At 52.2% G+C, this 22916-nt stretch overlaps 1 protein-coding gene across 1 annotated transcript in view; it reads right to left on the bottom strand.

Moving 5' to 3' along the window:
• Positions 1-22916, bottom strand: part of ASTN2 (astrotactin 2) — a 361627-nt gene that overhangs the window by 291368 nt on the left and 47343 nt on the right. Inside the window, exon 2 of the mRNA XM_075170429.1 lies at positions 12926-13113. Within this exon, the coding sequence (XP_075026530.1) occupies positions 12926-13113 (188 nt within the window). The remainder of the gene's footprint in view (positions 1-12925; positions 13114-22916) is intronic.

Raw genomic sequence — 22916 nt, 5'->3', positions numbered from 1 at the left:
GGAGGGTGCAGCCGCATTTTGCACAGCCCCCTCCACCCCACGCTGCTGTACGGAGCCCCCAAAAGCAACACCAAGGTCTCCCGGGGTGTCATCACGGCCAGCCCAGTGCCCTTGCCCCAGCCAGCCTGCAGAGATGAGTGGTGCTGGGTGTGCAGCTCTGCTGACAGGCTTGAGCGTATGGGGGTGAAATAGAGGGATTTGGCCTCAAGACTTCCATGACCCAAAAAGGCAGGGTGGTGGGAAGCCTCCTCTCTCCTCCCCGGCTCACGCAGCAGTCCCCACGGAGGTGACCGCTCTGCTGAGGGTGCTGCAGCAGGAGGGAGCTCACCAGCACCCGGAGGGTACAGAGGGTGAAACCCTCTGCAGCTGGAGCATCGCAGCCAGGAGCAGCAGCTTCCCAGGGAAGGACAGGATGAGCTCAATGTCTAATTGCCTTTTTTTCCAAAGGGGAAGAAAGGAAGGAGACCGATTGGGATAGCAAGGGGACAACGTCAACCATCCGGCCCAGGCACAATGCAAGCGCAGCACACGCACATGGACCCCCTGTCTGGGTGACAGCTCTGTCCCCAGCTGCGGGGCAGCACCAGCTATTAAACAGGGTGGGTTTACCTGAGGAGGGACATATAGCCCCCACCCAGCCACTGCAGTAGAACGGGCGATGGGAGAGCACCCCAGCATGGAAAGGGAGCGTGGCAAGAGATCGCGTGTCAGCAGAGACACCCAGATGACAGGCAAGGCATGGTCAGATGAAGTGTAATCACTTTAAAACAATGGTTGTCGAAGACATACACAGCACATGACTTTATCATTAAAGCCACTCTTCCCATCATCACGCATCATGCTGGCAAGCTGAGCACCATGTACCTCTACAGGTTCAGCTACCCCGCGCAACGCCTGGAAAGCTTGAGCCAGCCCTGGGAGCGGAGCAGCCTGCACTCTCTCCACGAAGATCCGCTCAGTTGGCAAAGCCAGAATCTCGGTATGACAGTGCCCTGCGGAGCACGAGTTGCCCAAAGCCCACGCGGGTCATCTCCACCCAGGACTACCTCCTGCCACGAAGCCAAGGCCAGCCGGGGTGCACACAGGCAGGGACATCTGCCCTTCGAGGCTCTGCAGCTGGCAAGGTCAGTGTTTTACCCCAACCCATCTCAGCTAGGGAAGGGCACTTCCACACCAGGAACAGCTCATCCTCAGACCCCCGCAGGGAAGGCTGGGCCTGGCAGCGGTGCGGGGGGCTTGGGCTGGCAGCTGGGGAGGGGTGCGAGGTCCAGGGTGGGGTACACAGGGACTGTGGTAGCCAAATGCAAAGCAGGCAGTATCCCACGGTAGGAGCAGCTTGGCCGAAAAATCCATCTGTGTCTCTGCCTGACCCCAGGCTCAGCCGTCCCTGCAGAGCAGAACTGTTGAACTGCTCACGCAAACCCCCACCTCCCTGCCATGGCAGGGCAGGGGAAACACAAGCCAGCAAACAGCCCAGCTCGTTCCTGCCTTCCAGAGAGCACAGGGTTGAGGGGGAAGAAGAATCAGGTCACTTCACTCCTCTGGTTTGGCAAGGTTATTCCCCAATTCCCAGGACTAAGCAGCAGCTACTAGGACAACCTGGCTGACTCCTCCTCCTCCCCTTGGCCCCCAGACAAGGGCAGGATGAGCCGGGCTGCATGGCAGAGGTGGTTCAAGTACACGGAGACACAGAGGAGAACTGAAAATGGATTCACATTACAGCTAGTGCTGCAGCATTCATTCCAGCAGAAACCACGAGCATCCCGGGGGGGTCTGGGAAAGAAGGGCCCCAAACTGGTACTGAGGACGTCTTGAGGCAAGGTCAAAGTGGCCCTCAAAGAGGGAGCTAAGATCTGTCAGCCCAACCAGCATCGCCAGGTAACTGATTCTCAAGATGTTTGGTGTGAAAAAGGACCAGTGCTGAGCTGGCTGTGTCACCCCAGGCTCCGGGAGCTGCAGGCAGCGACAGCACCAGCCCTTCCTCGCAGGGCGTGTAAGGTGGCCAGAAAACCTTTCACTGGCAGCTTACGCTCTTCCCCGACCAGGGAGAGCACGGCCACATCCACAACCCTTCCCACAATCTCAGCCTAAGGGCACAAACCTTACTTGATAACAGGATGCCTCAGCCGAGAGGCATCTCACAGCTTGTTAGCTGGATGCTGCGGGGCGAGAGGAATCCTTGGCACCAATTCCAGCGATAGGTCTGCATACCTGGAGCTGTTGTCTCATTTCTGTTTGTTTCTACGAGCCTTGCAGCAATCATTGCATTTGTTTAGAGTTTGTAAGTGAGCCTCTCCCTTACCTAATCCCGCACCAGGGATGGCTGGCAGCGCACCACTCCATTCCCACAGCGCTCTCCGAAACCGGCGCCCCAGTATCCATCGCCCGTCATCTCCCAACCGCAGCTGAAGAACCATTTTCCAAGGGGGTTGCAGATGTGCCTGAACCCGCAGAGTCCTGAGAGAGTGTGGGGGACAGTGTCTAAACGGCTACCCATACCAAGCCTCTGCCACGGGGAAGGGCGGTGGGAGAAGCGGCTGCCCTGCCCTTGCCATCCTCAAGGTCCCAGCCATCCCAAGGATGCAGCGTGGGATCAGGTCCCCGGCACCCCGCTCCGCCGCCACCCCGCAGAGCCCTCGCCTGCCTCGCCGAGCCGCATCCCGGCACGTGAGCGGTCAGTGAGTTCAAATCATTAATTTCTGCGGCAGAGGGAGTCTGACAGGCCCAGCGCTGGCGTGAATAATGATGGATCTCCAGGAGAGGCCAAGCAAAGCCTGCAACTTAATCATAGCTAGAGACTCCCTTTGGGGCATTAACCAGCGCCCTCCATCCAGTCGTTCCCCCCGTTGCAATTTCATGCTGCTGACGGCTGCCGTGCCGCTGCAGCTCACGGCACCCAGACGGGGCTGTCCATCCCTTTACTTCTGCCTTATCAAACCCACCCCCCAACGCAAACCTCTGCAGAACGATGCTCCCAAAACGCTCCAATGTTGGCAAAATAAGCGGTAAATTCAACTCCAGGGCTATTCCCTGCTCCCCCTGCAATAGCTGCCATCACCACCTTGGTTTCCCCCCCTCCAAGTCTCATGAATTTGGTGCAATGAGGAAAACCATGCCCAGGACAGCAGGAGAGCTCAAGCTTGCCTATGGGGTGGCTGGCGATGAGTTCGTAACCAGATGTGCCTCTGGGAAGGGAAACAGAGATACCCGACATCGCTAAAGCATCAGTCGGCTTTGCTGCCATCCTCCTGCAGGCAGGATTCTTGCCTTCCCATAAAAAAAAAAAAAAAAGTGGGCTCCTCGACCCTGAGGAGCTAGAAAGAAGGAAGCTAGAAGGGAAAACAATCAGTTTCCTTATTGGATAAAGAGCAACACAACAAATAAAGTGGCAAACCCCTGAAAGCAGAGTGTTTCCCAGCAGAGCTGGGGCTGATGCTCCCGCTCGCTCCCTCTCCAGCCGCTGCCATAACGAATCCAGGCCGGCCCAGCCCTGGGGAGCTCCCACCCAGGGCAAAGCCCAGCCAGTCCGAACAGCTCCCTTCAAAAATAATTATTTTCCTGCAGTTTTAGATAATTGGATTTTAAAAATAAGCACAGTTACTTCCCCCCCCCCCCCCTTTTCCTTTGCTGCACATCATGAACGCAAGACTGCTGCTCAGAGCTGGCGGAGACCTTTTGAAGGCTGAAATGGAGCTCGCTCCCTCTTGTCCGGGGGATGAAGGTGGGAAGGAGGAGGCGGAGTGGGAGCAGTGACAGGTAAAAATAACCACACCTGGCCTGATGTTGCTCCCAATTAAGCCGGTGGGAATTTTGCCCAACTTCCTACAGCAGCAAGATAAAAAAAAAAAAACCCACCCTTTCCTATATTAGCAGCCCTATGATGATCAGAGAAACTCACGTATACATGAGTTTCTTCCCCCTGATTCACACCAGCAGGTATCTGAGCATCCCCTTCACCAGGGCCGGGTGCTGCAGAGGCTGGAGAAACTCGGTGGGCAATCATCAGACCCACATCGCCATCCCCCATGGCACCGCATCTCCTCTGGTTTAGGCACAGTTACTCCACGAAGAACTTGGCAAGTTTTTTCAAGGAATGGTTTATCTGCTCAGACAGTTTCACATCAGCTGAAACTAAAGTGTAAGTGGTTTTGGGGAGGATACGGGAAGTGTGGAAGAGTAGAAATATTTCATTCTGACACTTTCCTGAACAAAAAGCGCTCTGCCTTTTCACAGTGCAACGTTGCCTTGTGAAACTAAGTCCAATTTATTTTTAAATGGGAAAAAAAAAGCCCAAACTGAAAGCAAACATCATATTTCTGGGGACAAATACGATATTGCATTTCACCCTGTCATTAACACTTACTCCCATCTTTGAGATTTGCCAACCAAATGAAAATTCAGTCTCTTGTAGTGCTGTAATGCAAAATCTTTCATAACCAGCTTTAAGCTATTCTGCATCGGGTTCGTCACAGTTCGCCTTTACGCGAGCCAATGCCTGATACCGACAACATTTTAACTGATGCAAACATTTCTGACTTGCATTCAGACAAGAATAACTACCGAGAGAAGGGACATTACACAAGGTTTGAAGGAAAAAGAAAGATATTTCACTCCTCGCCTGAAGGCCAGCCCAGCCTTCAAGCCCACTGTTTCTGAAACAGAAAAAAGCAAACCCCCGGGCGAGGAGCATCACCCAGCTCCCGGCGTCCCCAGGGTCAGAGCCCGCGTTGTGCCGGCAGAAAGCCAGAGACGACGCGCAAGCCCCTGCCTCTCCCGCAGGGAGGTAAGGAGCATGCCAGGGGTCCTGCAGCACGGAGTACAGCCTCGCCAGCAAGGCAGCAGAGGGGACAGCACCCTACGCCCTGCCGGCATCCCTGTCACCCAGCTGAGGAGCACCCCGAGGCGGGCGGTGCGAGGTCTGGAGAACACTCTCCAACATAAGCAATTACCTTGGAGCCAGGGGCAGCCACCCCCGCGCCTCCCAGAGAACTCAGCATCCACCGGAGTTTTCCCAGACTAAAGTTTCGTGGCAATTTTAATGCCATATGTAGTTTCGAGCCCGGCAGTTTAAAGCAATTAGATCTAGGCTGGTAGCTGCAAAGCATTTCTGTATTTACATCAATGTTTCAAAGGTACCGATCAAACACTCCCGGCACTTTACACACGGGATTAGCAGAGGGCTCCCACGTGGAATTGCTCTCTCCGGGAGCCCTGCAGCTCGGAGAGACCCGCGGCACCAGGATACCCAGACCTGCACGGGACAGGGATGCTCCTTCCTCTCCAACCACTCTGCAAACCAGGAGCCGAGGCAGAGCTACCCCACCAAAGCCTGGCTTTTCCATCTGCTTCACCCAGGCTGAGAGGAAAAACACCGGGAAAAGGTCAAGCTACCAGCTACGTCCCGCAGCGCTGTAGATGCACAAGTACTTCTCCCAGACAGATGGTGGGAAGGGGAAGAGTGAGGAGGAGGAAGAAAGGGAACAAGTTCAAGACAAGAATCTGAAATCAGCAAACTCCCTGCGCAGCCCAGCACACCGCACGATAAAAATACATGGCTTGCCGTCGCCAACAGCGTGGAGGGACCCGCCACGGGGGCGAAGGCAGACGCGCACGACGTCTTGCTGCGTGTCCCACCTCGAGCCATGAGCTAACGCTGCTCCGATGCTCCTCACCCCATTTTCAAAACCCTCCTTCTGCGGTTTTTCTCCATCTCCTCACCACTTCAGCATCCCCCTTCCAGCTCTAGCACCCCCTGACTATACCGGCCACCTTTCCAACGTGGGCTCTTACATTTTCCCCTCCAGCCATCCTCTTTTCTCAGCACATTGAGGTTGGGAATTTTCTAAGGCTGCAGATCCCTCCCACACTGTTGATGCCATCTGCAAAAAGCAAACCCCTCCCAAACCCCTCCTGTGGCTGCTTTTCCCCCAGTACCAACTTTAATTGCGCTGGGGATGACACAAGAAAGTTACTTTGCCGCTCAGTTCGCATGAACTAAGAGTATTTATTCAGCCTTGCTTTATCAGAGATGCAAATCAAGCACTCCAGTTACATATTTTAACACAGTGGGGGGAAAAAAAATCTGCTAGATAGAAAGCTATGAAGTGTCTAACGTATTCACAGTAGCTAAGGTAGAAAAGAGAGAGATTAGTGAAAAATTATTAACGTAACAGGTGTCATTGTCACAGAAGTGACACTTTAAAGACAAATCCCCCCAAAATGAATTCCCTAAACACAAGAGTGCATCGTTAACTACATTTAGTCCCTGTTTTATATTGTCTCTGCAAAGGAGAGGAGAGCGGAGAAGAGGGGGAGGGTGAATGAAAGAGGCTGCTTCTCCCAGCCTACCAAAAGTTGGTTAATGGCACATTACGGAAATGAAACTTGAAGCCGAAGAATGTCCCCACCCTGGGAAAGAGCAGACCGACAGCATCGGGGCGACAGGACCGGGAGGCTTGCTTCTAGCTTCACCCAGCAGCAACCCCTCCCTGCGCCAGGCCAAATGCACGTGCGTGACTTCATTACTGTCTCCAAGGTGCTCCAGACAGCACGGGGCAGGTAAAGGTTATTAGGGTGAAGCTCAGCTTCCAGCTGTGCTGAGCTCCAGTCCCCAAATCGACAGAGTCCGCAAGCGCTCAGCCCCACCGCCTTGGGCCACTACACCCAGCAAAGGTCCCACCAGCCCCTTTGGCCACCCCAAAGCAGCTCAGGGAAGAGCTTAGGGCCACCTTCAGCAGACCGGGGAGGACTACTGATGGGACACTGCTCTGGGCAAGGTGCTAACGGCTTGGTCTGTCATCGGCACGAGCCTGCGGCTCCCATCCGCCCCTGGGAATTTGGGGATGCTCGGTCCATCTGCACCTTGGGGTGGGCACCTCCTTCTCCTCTCCCCACACATGAGGAGTGGGGATGCGATTCTCACACAGGGACACACTGAACCCAACTCCTGGGGTTTTAGGGCTTTTCTTTTTGGTTTTGTTTTTTAACAAAAACAGCTCATTGGAGATCAATTTAGCTTTTTAATACCTTTCAGATAAGGAAATCTGCTGCAGCAGCAATTCTCTCCCTACCTTAATTAATTCCTAAACATATCACAAGCTGGAAGTGCATGTTTTATGAGTCTGGTTGACCTCCTGGTGCAGAAATGATGACACAGATGTTGTGCCTTCTTCACTACCTCATTACTCATGTTACACCATTATTTTTTTTTCCCCCAATTGAGCTGGCTGACAGGAGCTCCAATGCTGCCATCAGCAAGACACACTGCGAGGAGCCAGATAAGGCTCAAGCAACATTTTGCATCCACTGAAGCACCCGGCTCCACTAGAGTGGCCGGTCATCCGACAAGACACATCGCCATGCAAGCTGCAAGCCCACGGTCAGGAGGGAAGTAAATCCATCGGAAGGTTTTGCACCGAGGAGGATAAAATACTGTTGGGTAGGAAAACGAGGCACCACTCAAATGATGACCAAGCAGAGGAGAATGCCAAACCTGAAGGAGCCCACACATGGATGTGTCCAAAGCCTGTGGGACCTGGAGCGATCCCTCACACAGCTGTTTGCTGGGGAGGATGGGAATTGCCCCAGCTCTGCAAAGGGTTTCAGCCTCCTCTCCCCTCCTGTGCATACTGGGATAAGCCCAGTTGCACTGGTATGACATTATATCCATCCACAGGAAGGAGAATAACCCCTGCCGGCACATGCAGATAGAAAGGCAATTGGGCTTGCGCAGCTCTTTGGAGAAGACCTCACCATCTTGTCCAACACGCTGGATGGATGCAGTGTTCAGGGCAGCCAAGGCACTGAGGGGCTCGTCCCGCCAGGGTACGGCTGCCGTTGCACCCCAACGATCGCGCAGGACAAGCACGATGCCACCCACACACGATGCTTTGTGCAGCCAAGCTGGAAGCTAAGAGCCTAATGAGACGCAGGCTCCCCGAGGAAATGGGTAGCAGAGCACGGAGCGAAGGAGAGTTGTGATACGGGTCACAGATAATGGCAAAAAAGAAAAAAAAGAGGAAAAAAAAAGGCAAATGAATGCATTTGTCATGGCCATTGCTGGGTGACGGCAGCTTCGGAAAGGAGACGGCAACAGCTCCTAAAACCTCACTTGCTCTTGAATATTCCTGCAGTGCTTAAGAAACTAGAGAGCTGCCCCAGCCCGAGGCAGCCGTGAGAAACCGCGCTTGCCGGGATCCACCTGCGCGGTGCATCGGGCGCACAGGACCCCTCCCCGGCTCCACTTCAGAGCAGGACGCTAAATCAGAGCGAAGCGTTTAAGAGCACACTTTATACCCAGCTCGGAGACTGACAGGGCACAGCACCGATGGCTGATCATTAGGGAAACATCAGGATGCGCAAGAACACCAAGAAAAAAGGAAATTCATATAAATAAGAGCTGGAAAAAATCCACTGGGAGACCTAGAAACAAGCAGCTAACTTGTCTACTGCCAGTAACAGCCAGCAGAAAGTAGGCATTAAAAATAAAAAATAATAACATAAAAAAAAGCAGCGTGATGAGGTCTGGTCACCTTTTATTCCAGACACTGAAATACTCCCTTGCAGGGCAAAGGTATGAGATGAAACAAGGCTTTCGCTTGTTACCATTCTCAAAAAAGCCCACCTTATTTCTGCTGGAGACGGAGCGGAGGCAATGCATAGCTCATTGGCACACCCGCACACCACGCAGGCACGGTCCCGGCTCTGACCTCCCACAGCCAGGGCTTTCACCGGCATCGCTCGCACGGGCTCACGAGAGGCAACCCCGACCCACGGCACTGGCAGCCGCATCTGCAGGAGCGGAGCGGCTGGACCCTCCGCCAGCGGGATGGGATGCAGCTTTGCATCCCCTTCCCACACCTGCATCCCGGGCACCCGCAGGGCCAGGAGGAGCTGCGGGGTGCAACGGCCCTACTGAAGGTCTGCGAGGTGGGTCAACGCAGAGATAAAACATGCCTGTCCTACCCATCCCCGCTCCTCCAGCTCCCCAGAGCCCGGCAAATAAGCCCCCATCTACAGCGAACGCTGCTGGACGTGGCCCCAGGTCTGAATTTACCACGACGCAGAGCAATAATTAAACAGGGACACAAGATGGTAGGGCACAACAAAAAAAAATAAATATCTCTTATGTTTTGTTAAATTCAGCAATTTACAAGGCTGGAATAATTAGTGGTTTAAAATGTTTTGACACAAGCAGCCCCAATAATCATGATAAATCATATCAGGCATATGCCCAGATCCTTGAAGTGACAGATGACAAACAGAGCAGTGACAAGACGCTCCATCACACAGGGAATCATTGAGTTAATGGAAGAATTATTGCTTCTGAAATCCACTCCAGTCCTATTGTGGGGAACATTCCAATTTATCAAAGCCAAATGAACATTAATTGCTGCAGCCTGGTAAGTTTTCGAGCTGCTGTGACCTTCATTGAATTTTAATCCAAAACAGATAAGATTTACTTCCACACAAGAGGAAACAACACAATTAAACCCAAATGACAGCTAAGATTATGGGGAAAAAACACAACAGGCGTAATGACAAAAATATTGATTCCTTTCTACTTGACACTGCACAAAAAAAAAAAGGTAAATAAATAAAATCTACCATTTGCATATTTGTTTTTTCCCCTTCCTCCCTTCTTTTCATTTGGGAGACAAATTTCAGATGCTCAAGCCAAGAGGAAAGGGGTGGCAGACAGTAATGGAGACTGAATTCCCTTTAACTGCAGTAATTAATGTTATGTCTCATTGGGGAGAGATTAAGAAAAAACAGTGAGGAAAGGAAAAAAAAATAAAAATCAAGTATTATTTTGCTGTCAAAGATGCCCTTGAGTTTGGGAAGGGAGGTGTGAAGAGGGTCATGGTCAGCCAGTGCCCACGGCTTCTGCAGGGGCAGATGGTGGCCCCAGGGACATGGGGTCACGGACACTGGTAGCCCCTCTCCTGCTGCACTGGAAGCAAACCCACCCCAAATCAGAAAGCCACACACCGACAGCCAAAATCACTGGAAGAGGGAGTAAACCCAGGATTTACACACACCCCCCCCCGGAACCCCCACACAGCACAGAGAGGGTCTTGGCTTTAGAGGCAGAGCAGGAGCGACCAGCCAAGTCATAAACATCTACAGAAATCTAAAATAACGTTCCCGTCAGAGGGAGCTCAGCTTGGAGATGTCTCGCTGCCCAATAAAGCTTTGCCAGAGTACTCCCTAAGTGGGGGATTAGCGAGATCCCCCAGGCAAACCTTCCCCGACTTTCTGTAACTCAGCCGGCGGATGAGGAGACAGGTAAAAGTGTTACAGCCATTTGAAGGAGATGGAAAGAAGCACTTTCCCGTGCCTCCTCCTGTCCCCCGTGGTGAGATGCCGGGCTGATGATGAACGGGGCACGCAGACCCTGAACGCCAAGGCAGTGCTGGGGTGGGCTGAAACTCCTCCTGCGTAGCGGGAACGGTGTTTTAGTCTATAGAGAGCACGCAGGAGACATCGGGCTTTATGGCAGGAAGCAGGAGGAAAGGTATTTGAGAAGCTGGAAAGGATGACACGGGGATGTCCAGCTGCATCGCAAGGCAGGAGAAGGGATACAGACACGGCGGGCGCAGGGGAGGGCAGGAGGGGGGTACCACACAGCCTCCCACGCTGGGCTCCAGCGGCTGCCAGGCACGGCATGGCCGGGGAACCCTGCTGCCGGGGAGGCAGGAGGGCTCGAGTGATGGGGGCTCTCTGGGATGCAATTTAGCTGAGGTCTGGGAGGAAAGTAAAGGCGTGGGAAAGCAGCCTCAAGAGAGCCCGGGGACTCGATGAAATATTTCCCCCAAGAAACAAAGACTTTTGCCCCATTTCACTTCAGCTACAGAACTCCATGTGGTCTTGAGGGGGGAAAAACCCAACAAAACACACATTTATCTTCTGCTAGTAACTCAGAACTTGGCTGGAGTTCACTCAAAAAGTTAATGAATCTTCTAAAAAAACTGGGCAAAGTTTCAAGTCTGTGCCGCAAGGGAAGAAACACCCAGGGCTTCTGCCTCCCCAGGGACACGCGTGCAGCCCAGACCCCGTCCTGGGCCCACATCCCTGCCTGGGACCTCGGCTCCCGTTGAAAGGAGTATCAGGATTTATAAAGAAAGTGGAATTATGGCTCATTCTGTGCAGAAGGAACTCTCCTGTCTTCCCCTATTTTTTGCAGAAGCGCAGGAAAGGCTCAAGGCATGAGTTAACTCTCAACAAAGCCACAGATGCTCCCATGCTTCAGCGAGATGTGGCAAAGCATATCTTCACTGGCTAACCCAGGATTAGAGTGCAAAAACATTTCTTCTGTGATATGCACGGCGGTGCCTTCAGCTCCAGCCCCCCGGCATCGCTGCTCCTGCGCTCTGAGGTACAGCAAATGAAGGCTCTGGGCAGGAATTTCTCAAAGAAACTCGTTTCTCTCTCCAAAGCACCAACTCATTACAATCATCACATTGTTTTTTAGAAAGATCAGCTTCAGCAAGGTCTGAGGACCAGGACTGAATCTCTCCCTACTAAAGAAAACCTGCATTTCAAGCAATTGCAGTAATCACCAGGCTCCAGAGCCAGCGTCCCCCCGCAGCCACGGCTGCGGTTTGCCCACAATAGCCAAGCAATCCCACACTCAGACCAGGGATCGAGCTTTTCACACCCCAGACTTGGGTTCTGCTGTCTTCATTCCTTGCTCTGTCTCTCACTTATTTTTTCAGGCTCATTTTCTAAGTATACCAGTTTTACCTTTTTTCCCCCTCCAAAACTCCATCACACTGACATTTTTAGCAGGACATAAGAAACGTTCCCTATCCAACCCAGTACGCTGCAGTCCCCAATTCCTCTCCCCGCCGCCATCCTGCCTCTTATCTTGCCCAACAGCCTTAATGCAAAGCCTCTCTCCGTGCTCACGTGCACTCAGTGCCCAACCTAAAGCCCTGCCGACAAGGGTCTGAGACACTCTAAAAAAACAGATTTAAGTTGTAAAAGCCAAATAGCCGCTTGTTCAAACGGGGAAAAAAAAAAGGCTTTGTGCAGCCATCGTCTCTGCTCCTCCTTCCAAAATGAAGAAGAGAAGGCGTGGAGACAACGCATGGCTTCGGAGATATGAGCAGATGCACATTTTGCAGAGGGTTGCTGCAATCCTATAAAAGACTTTCTTTGGGCATATACACAGAATCTACAGGCCTAAGTTCTTTTTTTTCTTTTTCTTTTGACGGGATAGTTTATCCCAATGGGAGTTAAGAGACAATACATTTAGTCACATTTTACAGATGGAGCTCTAAAGCACAGAGGAATGATGGCCCAGATCCAAATACGTAGGCAACCACCTCATAAGATACTGAAATAAGCATTTTAAAAGGCAAAAGAGCACATGCACAATCTGTTAATAAAAGGTCACATAAACACCTGAGATGGAGACATTCAAAGCATCTGGATTTTTACTTTTAGGTCAGGCTCATCCTTTGCAAGAGAAGGATCATGCTATAGCCCTTATTCACTTGCTAGGTAAAATTCAGTTTCAGAAAGCTTCAGAAAGAAATGACCAAGCCCAAAATCTTGCCTTTGCACATGCCCAAACGCAAGACCGAGGAGAAATACTCCACTAACACACCTCGCCAGTTGCCAGCAGAGGCAGGAGGAACCACAAGCTTCCTTGTCACCCTCCCAACAGCTTCTTCCCTACGGTCTGTTGTTTTATTTTATTTCTTTTTCTTAAAAGACCAACCACTCTTTTTTTTCCTGGCCCATTCAAACACATCTCTCCCTCTCTGGAGGCCAACCGAGAAGAGACATGGACATTTGCAAACCAGACTTGCCACCCTGCTCCTCATCATCACCCTCCCACCACCATCTGGCTGCCAGCTGCTGTCCCCCCTCAGATAGTCCTCTGTCCCCTCAGATGCCATTGGCAGCTTCCACTCACCATGACCGAGATATGAAGAATGTGCATCTGCTCCTCCACTATCTCCGAAGGCTCCTGGAGGCTGGGGGGGGTGGCCCGGGAGAGCTGCTCGGCGCTGCTCATGGAGACGTGGAAGTACAGGGTGCCATTCTCCAGCCACTGCTGCTTCCAGTGCACCAGCGAAATGTCAGCCACGGTCCCCGACATCTCTGCAGGGACAAAACACGCAACTGAGGATCAGTTTTCTCCACGGTGCTAAAAGGCGGTATTCTTAGCAGTCCTGGAAATCAGGACTTTTGAGTCTTACTCCTAGTACTGCTTCTGAGCTGCAGGATGAGTTTGAGCATTGTTTTTTGGCCTCTGTCTGCTATTTCCCCCATATACGAACAGTAACAGTTGTCTTCCTTAATAAAAAGCAAGGGGCTACGAAGCGCCTTGGGATTTCTGGACTAGAAAGGCAACAACAGTAAATAACGCATTGCACAAGGTGCCTTTAACCTCCTACAGCTCTCCCAGCAAAAAGGCTGGAAGACGCTCCCAGAGGTCTGCAGCCAAGCCCAGGGGAGGTTCGCTGCTCGGCACGGGGCGGAGGGAGGACACTTGGTGCCAAGAAAGCCAAAATGGAGATACCAGTACATGCTCTGCTGGCGTTTACACCGAAACCTTCTTCCAGTCTTTAGCAGGGACGGTCCCAGCACAGACTAACAAGCACCAGTAAGAAGAGATAACCACCAGGCTTGACAAATACATATTGGCCTTGGGGTTGCATGTCTGTTGGTCCTCCTCTGCAGCCTTCTGTTAGTCTTACACCCCACCCGATCCTCATTTACAGCGTTAAGCGCCCTGGGAGCCAGGATTACAGCATCCCGGCACACACATCCACTGCGGCAGCTTCCCCTGACTTAGGGTACCACACCTGACTAATTAGAGGCTAGAGCACCACACCTGACTAATTAGGGGCTTGGACAATCCAGGCACAGTGTAACCAAAAGCCAGTCCCAGATCTGCCGTTTCCAGCACAGCCGGAGCCAGCAGCCTCCAAGCCTCAGCTGCAGCTTGGCCAGGCAGCAGCAGACGCAGGCAGGAGCGCTGACAGCTCCACAGCTGCCCATCAAGTTTTAAATGGATCTCTGCAAAGAACCGATTTGGCAGTTTGGCAGCCGAATCAAAACCGAAAAAAAAATACTAGCACAAAATGAGCCAAAATATTTCTCCTTCCACCACCTCTTTTTTTGTGTTTGTTTTTCCATTTGCAATATAAGCAATGGGAAGCAAGTCAGGTCCTCTTAGTCACTGGGCCCATGGCTTTGTGGGGGACCCAAATCCAATTCCCTCCTGTTTAGGAAGGGTGACCGGCTATAACGGACCGTGAGCTGCAGTCTGCACGGTGTGTCTGCTCCAGAAAGGCCGACGGCAGGAGTTCAGGTTCCCCTGGCACATGGTGGGAACAGAGACAAGGTCCTCCTCCACACCTTGGCCGCAGAGGGTCAGCAGGAAGGACAGGGGCTTGGTCCCCTGTGGGCAAAGCAGCGGTGGCATTTTGCATTTCTTTCTCCTAAACCCAGCTGGGCAAAAGCACATCCAGTTCCAGCTACCAGTAGAGACAAAGGAAGGAAGGAACAAGTGCGGCTGAGGCTGTCCTGAGGAGTTACCCACACCTTTCAGGACAAGATGCTTCAAGACTCTTGGCTGCTGGCTCATGAGCAGCCACGCAGGCTACAAGACCAGGCACTTCCACTTCTACAGACCCATGTTCCAACCCAGCAAAAAAAACCTCTTGATCCTTTCAGGACCAATTTTTCTCACCCCTAAAATCAATACATTTTCCAGCAGCAAGCTCTTGGCTTTCCACTGTGGATTAAAAGAGCCCACCACCCCCTGCTCACAGAGAGGTCCCCATCACGCCCCTGGTCCTGCAGGATCCCCCCTCGCTGCACAGGGCAGGGACAAGGTTACCCCATCACTGCCAACTCCCTGATTCAGCACCTCACTAATTACATTACCAACATACCTGAGCCGGCTGCACTGTCACCTGAATCTAATCAGAGGGCTGTGCTCATTATCTCTGCCTCCCGAGCACAGCGCCGGTCGTTATCCCCAATCTCTATGCACATCTGAGCACTCAAAAGAGAAAAACTAAACAGCTCCTGACCATGCACGGGATCCATCAAGAGCCCACGCTTGCACTTTGGAGCGGACGCATGAACTCCCCATCATATCTCTGTCATGGCAATGAGATGGCTCCTAATAATCCCTTCCCTCTTTTAATATAAATAGCTGTTTGCTGGAGCAAATCAGTAGCTAGAGGTGTCGCCTGCACTCTTTACCCTGTAAATCAAGCTGCAGGACAGCAGCCTGCACAACACCTGGGAATCTAATGAAATGAGTCTTGTGTCTCTCACCTCCAAAGAAGCTGAAGCAGAAGGTTCCTTATAGTGGTAAATGTAAGAACAAAACAAGAGGAATATCAGGGCTGCTTAATTGCAGTCGTTTTCCTAGCAATACTTCAAAGGTCTGTACTGAAAAGCACCTCCTTGTCTAATTAAAATTGCAACAAACGCTACTTTTAGGACTAGAAGCAGTAACTCAGCTTTGGGACAGATACCACAACCTCTTCTAAGAGGCAAACAGGCCATGGGACAGCACAGACACAGGGAGAGACAGGACTCTGGTTACACAAAGCCATCTTCATTCTGTTCAGAGGGACCGTCACCCGTAGGAGAGGATGATTTACAGTATTACACACTCATCACACACACAGCCCTGCAGCAGACCTTTCCAAAATAGCTCAGGAAAGGAGGTTATATCGCCCAGACCACAGCACGGACCTGAGGTGGGTGCCACAGGACCCCACTGCTACTGTTTCCAAAGGCTACATCACATTAAGGAAGCAGGGAAAAAAACTCCAGGGTCAATCTTTCTCCAAATTTTTTCCCTTACACATAGATCTTTGCACGGGATGTTTAAAAGGATCACAGAGAACATTTCTGGGGAGTTCTGAGATATAGGCAATTTTTTTGGATTTTAGCCTAGACTGAAGATAAGCCTGTTTCATTTTCAAAAGGTCTCTTCCAAAAGTAGAAACTTCAATCCAACATTCATTTCGCAATTTGAAGCGAACCCAGCAGCGAGGCAATTTCTGACAAAGTTGGCTTGCCAAGCCTGGGTACCATTTACCATACGTTTATAAATACCTGTACGCTCTTCACCCCTGCAGCCCGTGTTGCAGGAAACCTGGCCATTACTCCTCCCAGCATTGCCAGGACATCGTGAGCCTTCAATCAGATTCACTGCTCACAAAAAAAGCCTTTCCAAACCCTGAACCCTTCAATATCTAAACGCAGGGAAGTTTCTTGGCCTCGTGAGTATTACACTGATGTGAGTATTACACTGCCTGTGTTTCACTGGACACGCGTTGTCACCCCACTATCTACACGGTAGTTACAGCAGCGATAGCCCGTCCATCAGAAAGGATGCAATAGTCTGCAGCAAGATTGCCTGTTATCAGAGCTTTCAAATGCTTTTGGAACAAATTAAGGGCATTCCTGCACCAAAACAGAATGAGATACAGTTAGGGGTTTAAACGGGCAGCAATGGAAAAGCACTTGTAGTCTATAGCTATTTAAAACCTCAGCATCTAGCAGACGGGGAGTTCTCAGCCAGGATTCAAACACAGCTTCATGGGTAAAACACCAAGTAAAACAGCCGAACAGACCACGAAACACCGGCCGTGCCATCTTCCTACCTGCTCACTGCACCCAACAGAGAACAGCAGAGATGGGACGACGAGGGTCCTCCTTCCCCGCAGCAGCCAGCCAGACCCCTTCTCCCCATCCAAAGCCCACAGGCAATCGTGTCTCTCCAGCCCCCAGCAGAGCAGAAGACCTGAGGGGCCCATTCCCCTGCCATACGAGCGGAGATATCTCCTCCCCAGCCTCACCTGGCTGCTGCCCCCAACCCTTCACACCTGCCCTTCGTCCCCCATCACGCAGCTCAGCTGAGCCCAAGGGCAGCCCTGCCTCCCCCCCCAGCCCCACCACCTAACCATGGTCTGAACTTAAGAAAAGGGGCACACAGAGCACTTTCTTCTTTTTTGCCCTTCCTCAGACTCTAGGTCCCATAAAACTACAATTTTCACATTTTCCTTGGATATCAAACAAGCAATCCAAACAAAACCCTCCCCGGGGCTCAGACCTCGACCTGGGCTCGTGCCCATCAGAAGGTCACCACCCAGGACAAGGCAGGGGGAGGCAGGGGACAGCAGTGACCACAGCAAGATCCCTTCCAGCTGATTCTCTAACGCTGTTTTTCCCTTCACTGTTGCTACAATCCTTACATATAAACATTTCACTAAAGTCTTCAACTCATATTACAATCAAACTTAAAAGCAGAAGGGCCTAAATGCATTTGGTTGGGAACCAAGACGATTCCCATAAAAGCAGATTATGCTGACATGATGAATATAAAATGAAACAGCAAATATTAAAGTTGGAGGATTGTTCCTCCGTGCCGCCGGGCTCCTGGCCGTCCTACCCACCTCCCCCCTCCTCCTCTCCGCCCCCTCCCACTCTGTTTTACCGAAGGCAGAGAGCAGGCAGAGATAGCCTTTTCACCTCTGCCTTCTCCAAGGCAGGCTGCCAGGCTTGAAATATTCAATAGCTCCCCCCAGCCCCCCCGACCTTATGCAATGCTTCAACATTCATCAGTTATTCGGGAGGTTGCAGCCCTGCCTTATCAGTCACGGCATTTTACAAAGCCTGTTTTGTATTTAATTGGTTTGTTCTTGCTAATCTACCATGATTATTGTATTTTTATTTAATTCTTGAAGGTCATTATTAAAATAAACCATTTTGCTTACGGCAGTTCATCCCTGCACGGCTCTGCACTCCTGGATAACCAAACTCTCCCTGTGCTTCCCCTCCTCTCTGTTCCCCAGCTCTGCTCGGACCCTGGGACCTGCTGGACGCCTTCACAATAAGGACCAAATCCTTGGCGCAACGGGTGGGAAGCCTGGGAGCAATTTCCAGTGCACGGATCCAGGCTTCTCCTGCCTTTTTGCTCACCACCTGCTTCATCCCAGCAGGACCTGCACCCTGCAGCCAGACTTCATCAGCTCACCTGCACAACTCATAGTCTTAATCTGTTGGCAGGGGGAAAGCTGGAGATCCGTTTAGCAATTTTATTTCCTTCTACGGCAGGCTCAGAAACACAATCCCATCTCGCACAAAAAAACAGCACTGACAACTGCATCGTCCTCTTCTTGCCTGTGCATCACCCCTAATCCTGCAACCCCATTTCTCCTGCTATTAGTCCAGGGGCTCGTCTGAGTTAATGTTCTCCAGAGGCACCAAGCACCGGTGAAGTGTTAGTTTATAGATTCTTCGGTGCTAGCTACCACTTATGCTAATAAACCAAATTTATGCAGAAAGTCATAAACAGAGAGCTCTCCCCAGTGCCCTTGCCAGCACAGGATTGCTCCCTGCGGAATAGATTATCACTCTCTGTGCAGACTACCTCCAAAACGACTCTAGTAATGGGGCTTCCCCCATGCTCCCTGGGGGACTATTCTGCAGTCAAACAGGCCTTAACAGTTCTAAGGGTTTGGGTCTTTCGGTGGCAATGTGGTGGGTTTTTTTATTCCAATCATTAGTTTAGTTCATTATTTTTTTTTCCCTCTTCCCCCTGCTCATTTTTTAACATGTTCCTTCCCTTCTACATCTACTCCCCTGCTCCCCCCGCAGTACTCCCTCGGGCAACACACAAACGCAGCTGCAGATCATAAAAAGTAATAGAGAAGCTCGGGAGTTTAAGAAGGGGGAAAAAAAAGATGACACGCTCCCTCTGATCATCTCTTTCCAAAGCCCCTGTCTGTGAGGAACGCAGGGCTGCACGTGCAGGGCATTTCAGGGGTGGCTTCGGCACTGTGCGTGTCTGCTGGGACACGGCGCGTGTCCGGGGATGGTGCTGGATGGAGGAGGGCTTCAGGGAGCCTTGGACTTGGGGTGGTCCATGGGGCACCCCCACCAACACCGTGGGCAGGCTGGGGTGCTCTCTGCGTCTCGTTTGCTCTGCCAGCAGCATCGCGCGTCTGACATTGGATGGGCAAAATGTCAGGTACCTCAGGGCAAGATGAGATTTGCAGTAAAGTGGGTTTGGCAGGTTTTAGGCTTTGCTCAAACCGCCTGGAAGGAGAAGAAAGAGAAGCCAGGTTTCAGGCATGCTCCTGGGACCGGTCACCTCAAAGACTGGTAAGAATTGAGCTGCCACTGAAGGATCCCTGACAATCAGAGCAAAACGGCTGAGATCCCAAGCTCAATAGGAACCCAAAAAATGAGAAAGCCTCCTCAATTCAGACGGACAGCCTGCCTCTCTCCACGGCCAGGCTGGAGAGGCACGTGGGCGATGGCAGCCGCAGAGCATTCCCCCGTGCTGCCAGGGAGAACCAGCGCTCGCCAGGGACGGCACCGTCGGTACCACCTCACCACCCACACTATCCAAGGCAGGTGACAGACGAAACACCAGCACAACCGCCTGCTCTGTCACCGCTGACAGCCGACAACATGCTTCTGTGCAGCCCCAGGACATCCGACCTTCAGACCCAGCCAGCGCACAGCCCCGTCCCACGCTGCCGGGAGGGCATCACGAGTACAGAAAGCTGCGACGAGAAGGTGTTGTTCCCACCTTCACAGTGCCTTGGCCAAAAATCTTTCCCGAAGATTTTTCAGAAAACGTTGAGAAGGGCTTTGCACGGACTCTGCCCCATGCAGCGGGGCTGAGCTTGTCGATGCTTTTGGCAACAGCAACTCTTCCCTCATGAACACCAGCACCCCTGGTTTCTCGAAGAGCTGGAAGCCTACCACATGCATCTCAGCTTGTGGGCTTGAAGATTTACACCCCTTTAGCAAGTAAAACTCTCCCCACAGGCAGCGATTTGGTGGGAGCAAGGTTTGTGGGTATATCTGCACCCACAACGCAGAGGTACGTGACACCCCTTTGCCTGGTGATCTTCCCAAGCCCATTCACCTTTGCAGAAAAAGGGATTCTCATCTTGCACGTGGCACAAAGCAGGACACGCAGAGCCCACGGCGGCTGAGAGGGATGTAAGGAAATAAATGCATCGAGCTGATGAATTCAGCCACCGGCACTTGAAGTCAGACAGCGAGTCCCAACACAAGAAGGGCTCTCCTCGCTGCCATCACGTTTCACCATCGAGCTATTAGAGCCACGCAACTGCACCAGCTGTCCCAAGGGTGGCCCACAGCATCTGCCCAGCTTCAGCAGGCACCAACGTTAACACTTACAAGTCCCTGCCCGACCCTCCGGCTCAGCTCCAGCCCTTCTGGTGCAATTTGCCATGAGCTGGTGGTACACTCGTGAGCCCAATGATGGTACTGGATTTACTCCAGTTAATGTCAGGAACAGTGAACTCAGCCAGGACATTTGGATTCTTCCCGTCCTCCCACCAACCTTATTCACAGACATGCTTTTTTTTTTTAAAAGAGAATATTTTTAGGTAGATGTAATTATTATGAAATGCAGCAAGAGGTCCCCAGACTGCATCATGACACAGATGGTCCAGGAGATGAGACAGGGTGAGCAGGGAGGACGGAGACAGCCTCTTCCACGACTCAGCCCCTGGAAACATTTTACGACAACCGGAGGGTCGGGCTGCTCCAATGCAGCCCTCTGACTCCCGGCTCTGGAGCCCTCTGCACCGTCCCCACATCCCTTTGGCCTTTCTAATCGCAGACTTTAGGGTCCCTATATCCTTCAGTGAGCGGCTATTGATTTGCCTGCACTGCCTACAGATCATAACCTGACTCCACGCACCTTAAAGAAGCTCAGCGCACGCTCCACGTTCTTACAGCTGCTTTGATTGCAATTCAGTCTCTAGAACATTACCCTTATTTATAATGCCAGGGCTTCAGCATGGCGCCTCAGGCGCTCTAAAATTATTACAGGGCCCTTTTGACTTTCAATTCCCTTCCATTCAATTCCATTTTTATTTGTCAGCAGAGACTCCCATTGACCAGCGGTGGAAGCCAACTGCACGCAGGCAGACGGCGCTGCTGCATGTTAAGCCAATCTTATAGAAATTACTCGCACGCAGCTCAACATGACGGGTCATCTTGGTTTGAATGAGAAACGTCGGGTCTGGAAGAGCAGCTGGCAGAGAGCTCCTCGGTGCAGCTTCCTCGGAGAGATGAGACATCCAGGCTTGCAGCAGCACCAGGGGGGCTCAGCCGCAGCCCCTCAGCAGTGCCATCCACCCGGCTGATGTGGCCTTTGTCCAAAAAAAAGGCGAAGGAAAGCGATTTTAAGTGTCACAGCTCCTCCTGCGTATCCTGCAGAGATGAAAGGGTGGGCTTGCAAGAGGGACAGATGTGAACGCGGTGCTGAAAGAGCCTTGACGCACCGATTTTGATTAGCAGCCCTCTCCCTTCCTCCATCCCCCAATTAAGGCACAGGAGTTTGCTTTGGAGGTGCTCTGGGGTTTTATTGAAAAGCTCAAACTTCGCCACTTCTCTGGAGCCTCCCAGCTCGCCCAGGAGAGACACGGTTCACTTTTGAAGGTGCAAGGAAGAGGAAGAGCCAAATCTTTCCTCCTGCCACAGGAGAAAGAGGTGCTGGTCCATGAAAGCTGCTGCTGTAGAGATGCATGAGGAAAGCTGCAAAAGTCTTCTGTTCCCCACTTACTCCAGATCCTCAAAACCAACAAGAGACGGGGGGAAAAAAGTCCATTTGAAAGGCACAAGCACCAGTTTTTGATGGTCCAACTTTTAATCTCTGTTAAAGAAATCAATGTCTTTGATGAGGAAGCTTTTCTACAGGTAACGGGCACACAACACTGCCAGCCCTGGCCCATCGCTGTTTTAAGGATGGATTAAATGAGACAGGTTTTTATGAAGACAGTAGGGATGTCCTGGCTCAGAAAATTCAGCGACACGCAGGGGACCGGCAGCTCTGCTGCGTCAGGGCAGGCAACTCCGCTCAGCCCTGAGCCCTGCAGGGACCTGGTCTGCCCCGCTCCGGGTACCAGCCCGCATGGGACCTCTCTCCATCACTGCTCCAGCCCGGCACGTGATTCCAGCACGTCTAAAAACCCCAGCTTGGCTCCTGCAGGACCGCTACAGGCATTACAGGGTCTATTCCCACCACACTTGGGCAAGAAAAAAATCCCTATTTAATCCTCAAGCCCAGGCGCAGCTCAGCTAAGCTGAGGTGCCGGTGCTTGGCGTGCCGTCGCCCGCCGCTGCAGATTGCTGCCTGCACGGTGACACCAGGGCTTCGCTTGGAGCCTGAATGGATCTGAAGTGTCTAATGACACAACCGGAGGCTACTGAGCAAGAGCTGCTGCGTGCGATAACCACTCGCTTGATTTTTCACAGCAGCTGAGGGAGCACGAGGGAGGCAGCCGTGCGGGCGGGCAAGGCACGGGCAAGGCAGCATCGCCTGCAGCGGCAGCACGCGGTCCCCGAGAGGGTAGCAAATGCTGGCACGCGGAGACGGGGCCAGGTGGGTTCTGCTGATATTTTAACCCAAGTCCCACAGCAAAAGAGAGCTGTGCTCAGTCAGCCCCAGCCTGCCCGCATCCCTCCTGCTTTCTTTTCCTTGACACAGGCATTTGCCGGTGAGGCTGGGATGGTGATGCCTTTTTCCAGGACAGCCAGCAGCACCTCAAACGCAGACACCATGGCAGCGGAGCAGCCCCAGGAGTCATTATGGCACGAGGTCAGGCTTGTGCAAAGAGAAAACATTCAATTTTTGGAAAAATACCCCTATGGCCTCTTCCCTGTGCAGGTGACAGCGGCGACTGCAACTTTTTCTTTGACTCTCAGTTTCTGCAGGAGTTGAGGGCTGGGAGCGGAGCAGGGCAGAGGGTGGCCCGGCACAGCGGGGTGGGCACCGAGGGGCAGGGGAGGGCTGTCACACAGGCGAAGGGACAGGCCAGGCAGCGGGCACTGCGCTTCTCTTCCCTGCAAACTGCGGCAGGAGCAGAAGGGCAACGTGA

The sequence above is a fragment of the Calonectris borealis genome, chromosome 21, assembly GCF_964195595.1.
Source record: "Calonectris borealis chromosome 21, bCalBor7.hap1.2, whole genome shotgun sequence".
Taxonomy (NCBI): domain Eukaryota; kingdom Metazoa; phylum Chordata; class Aves; order Procellariiformes; family Procellariidae; genus Calonectris; species Calonectris borealis.
This window is presented reverse-complemented; position numbering and strand designations above follow the sequence as displayed.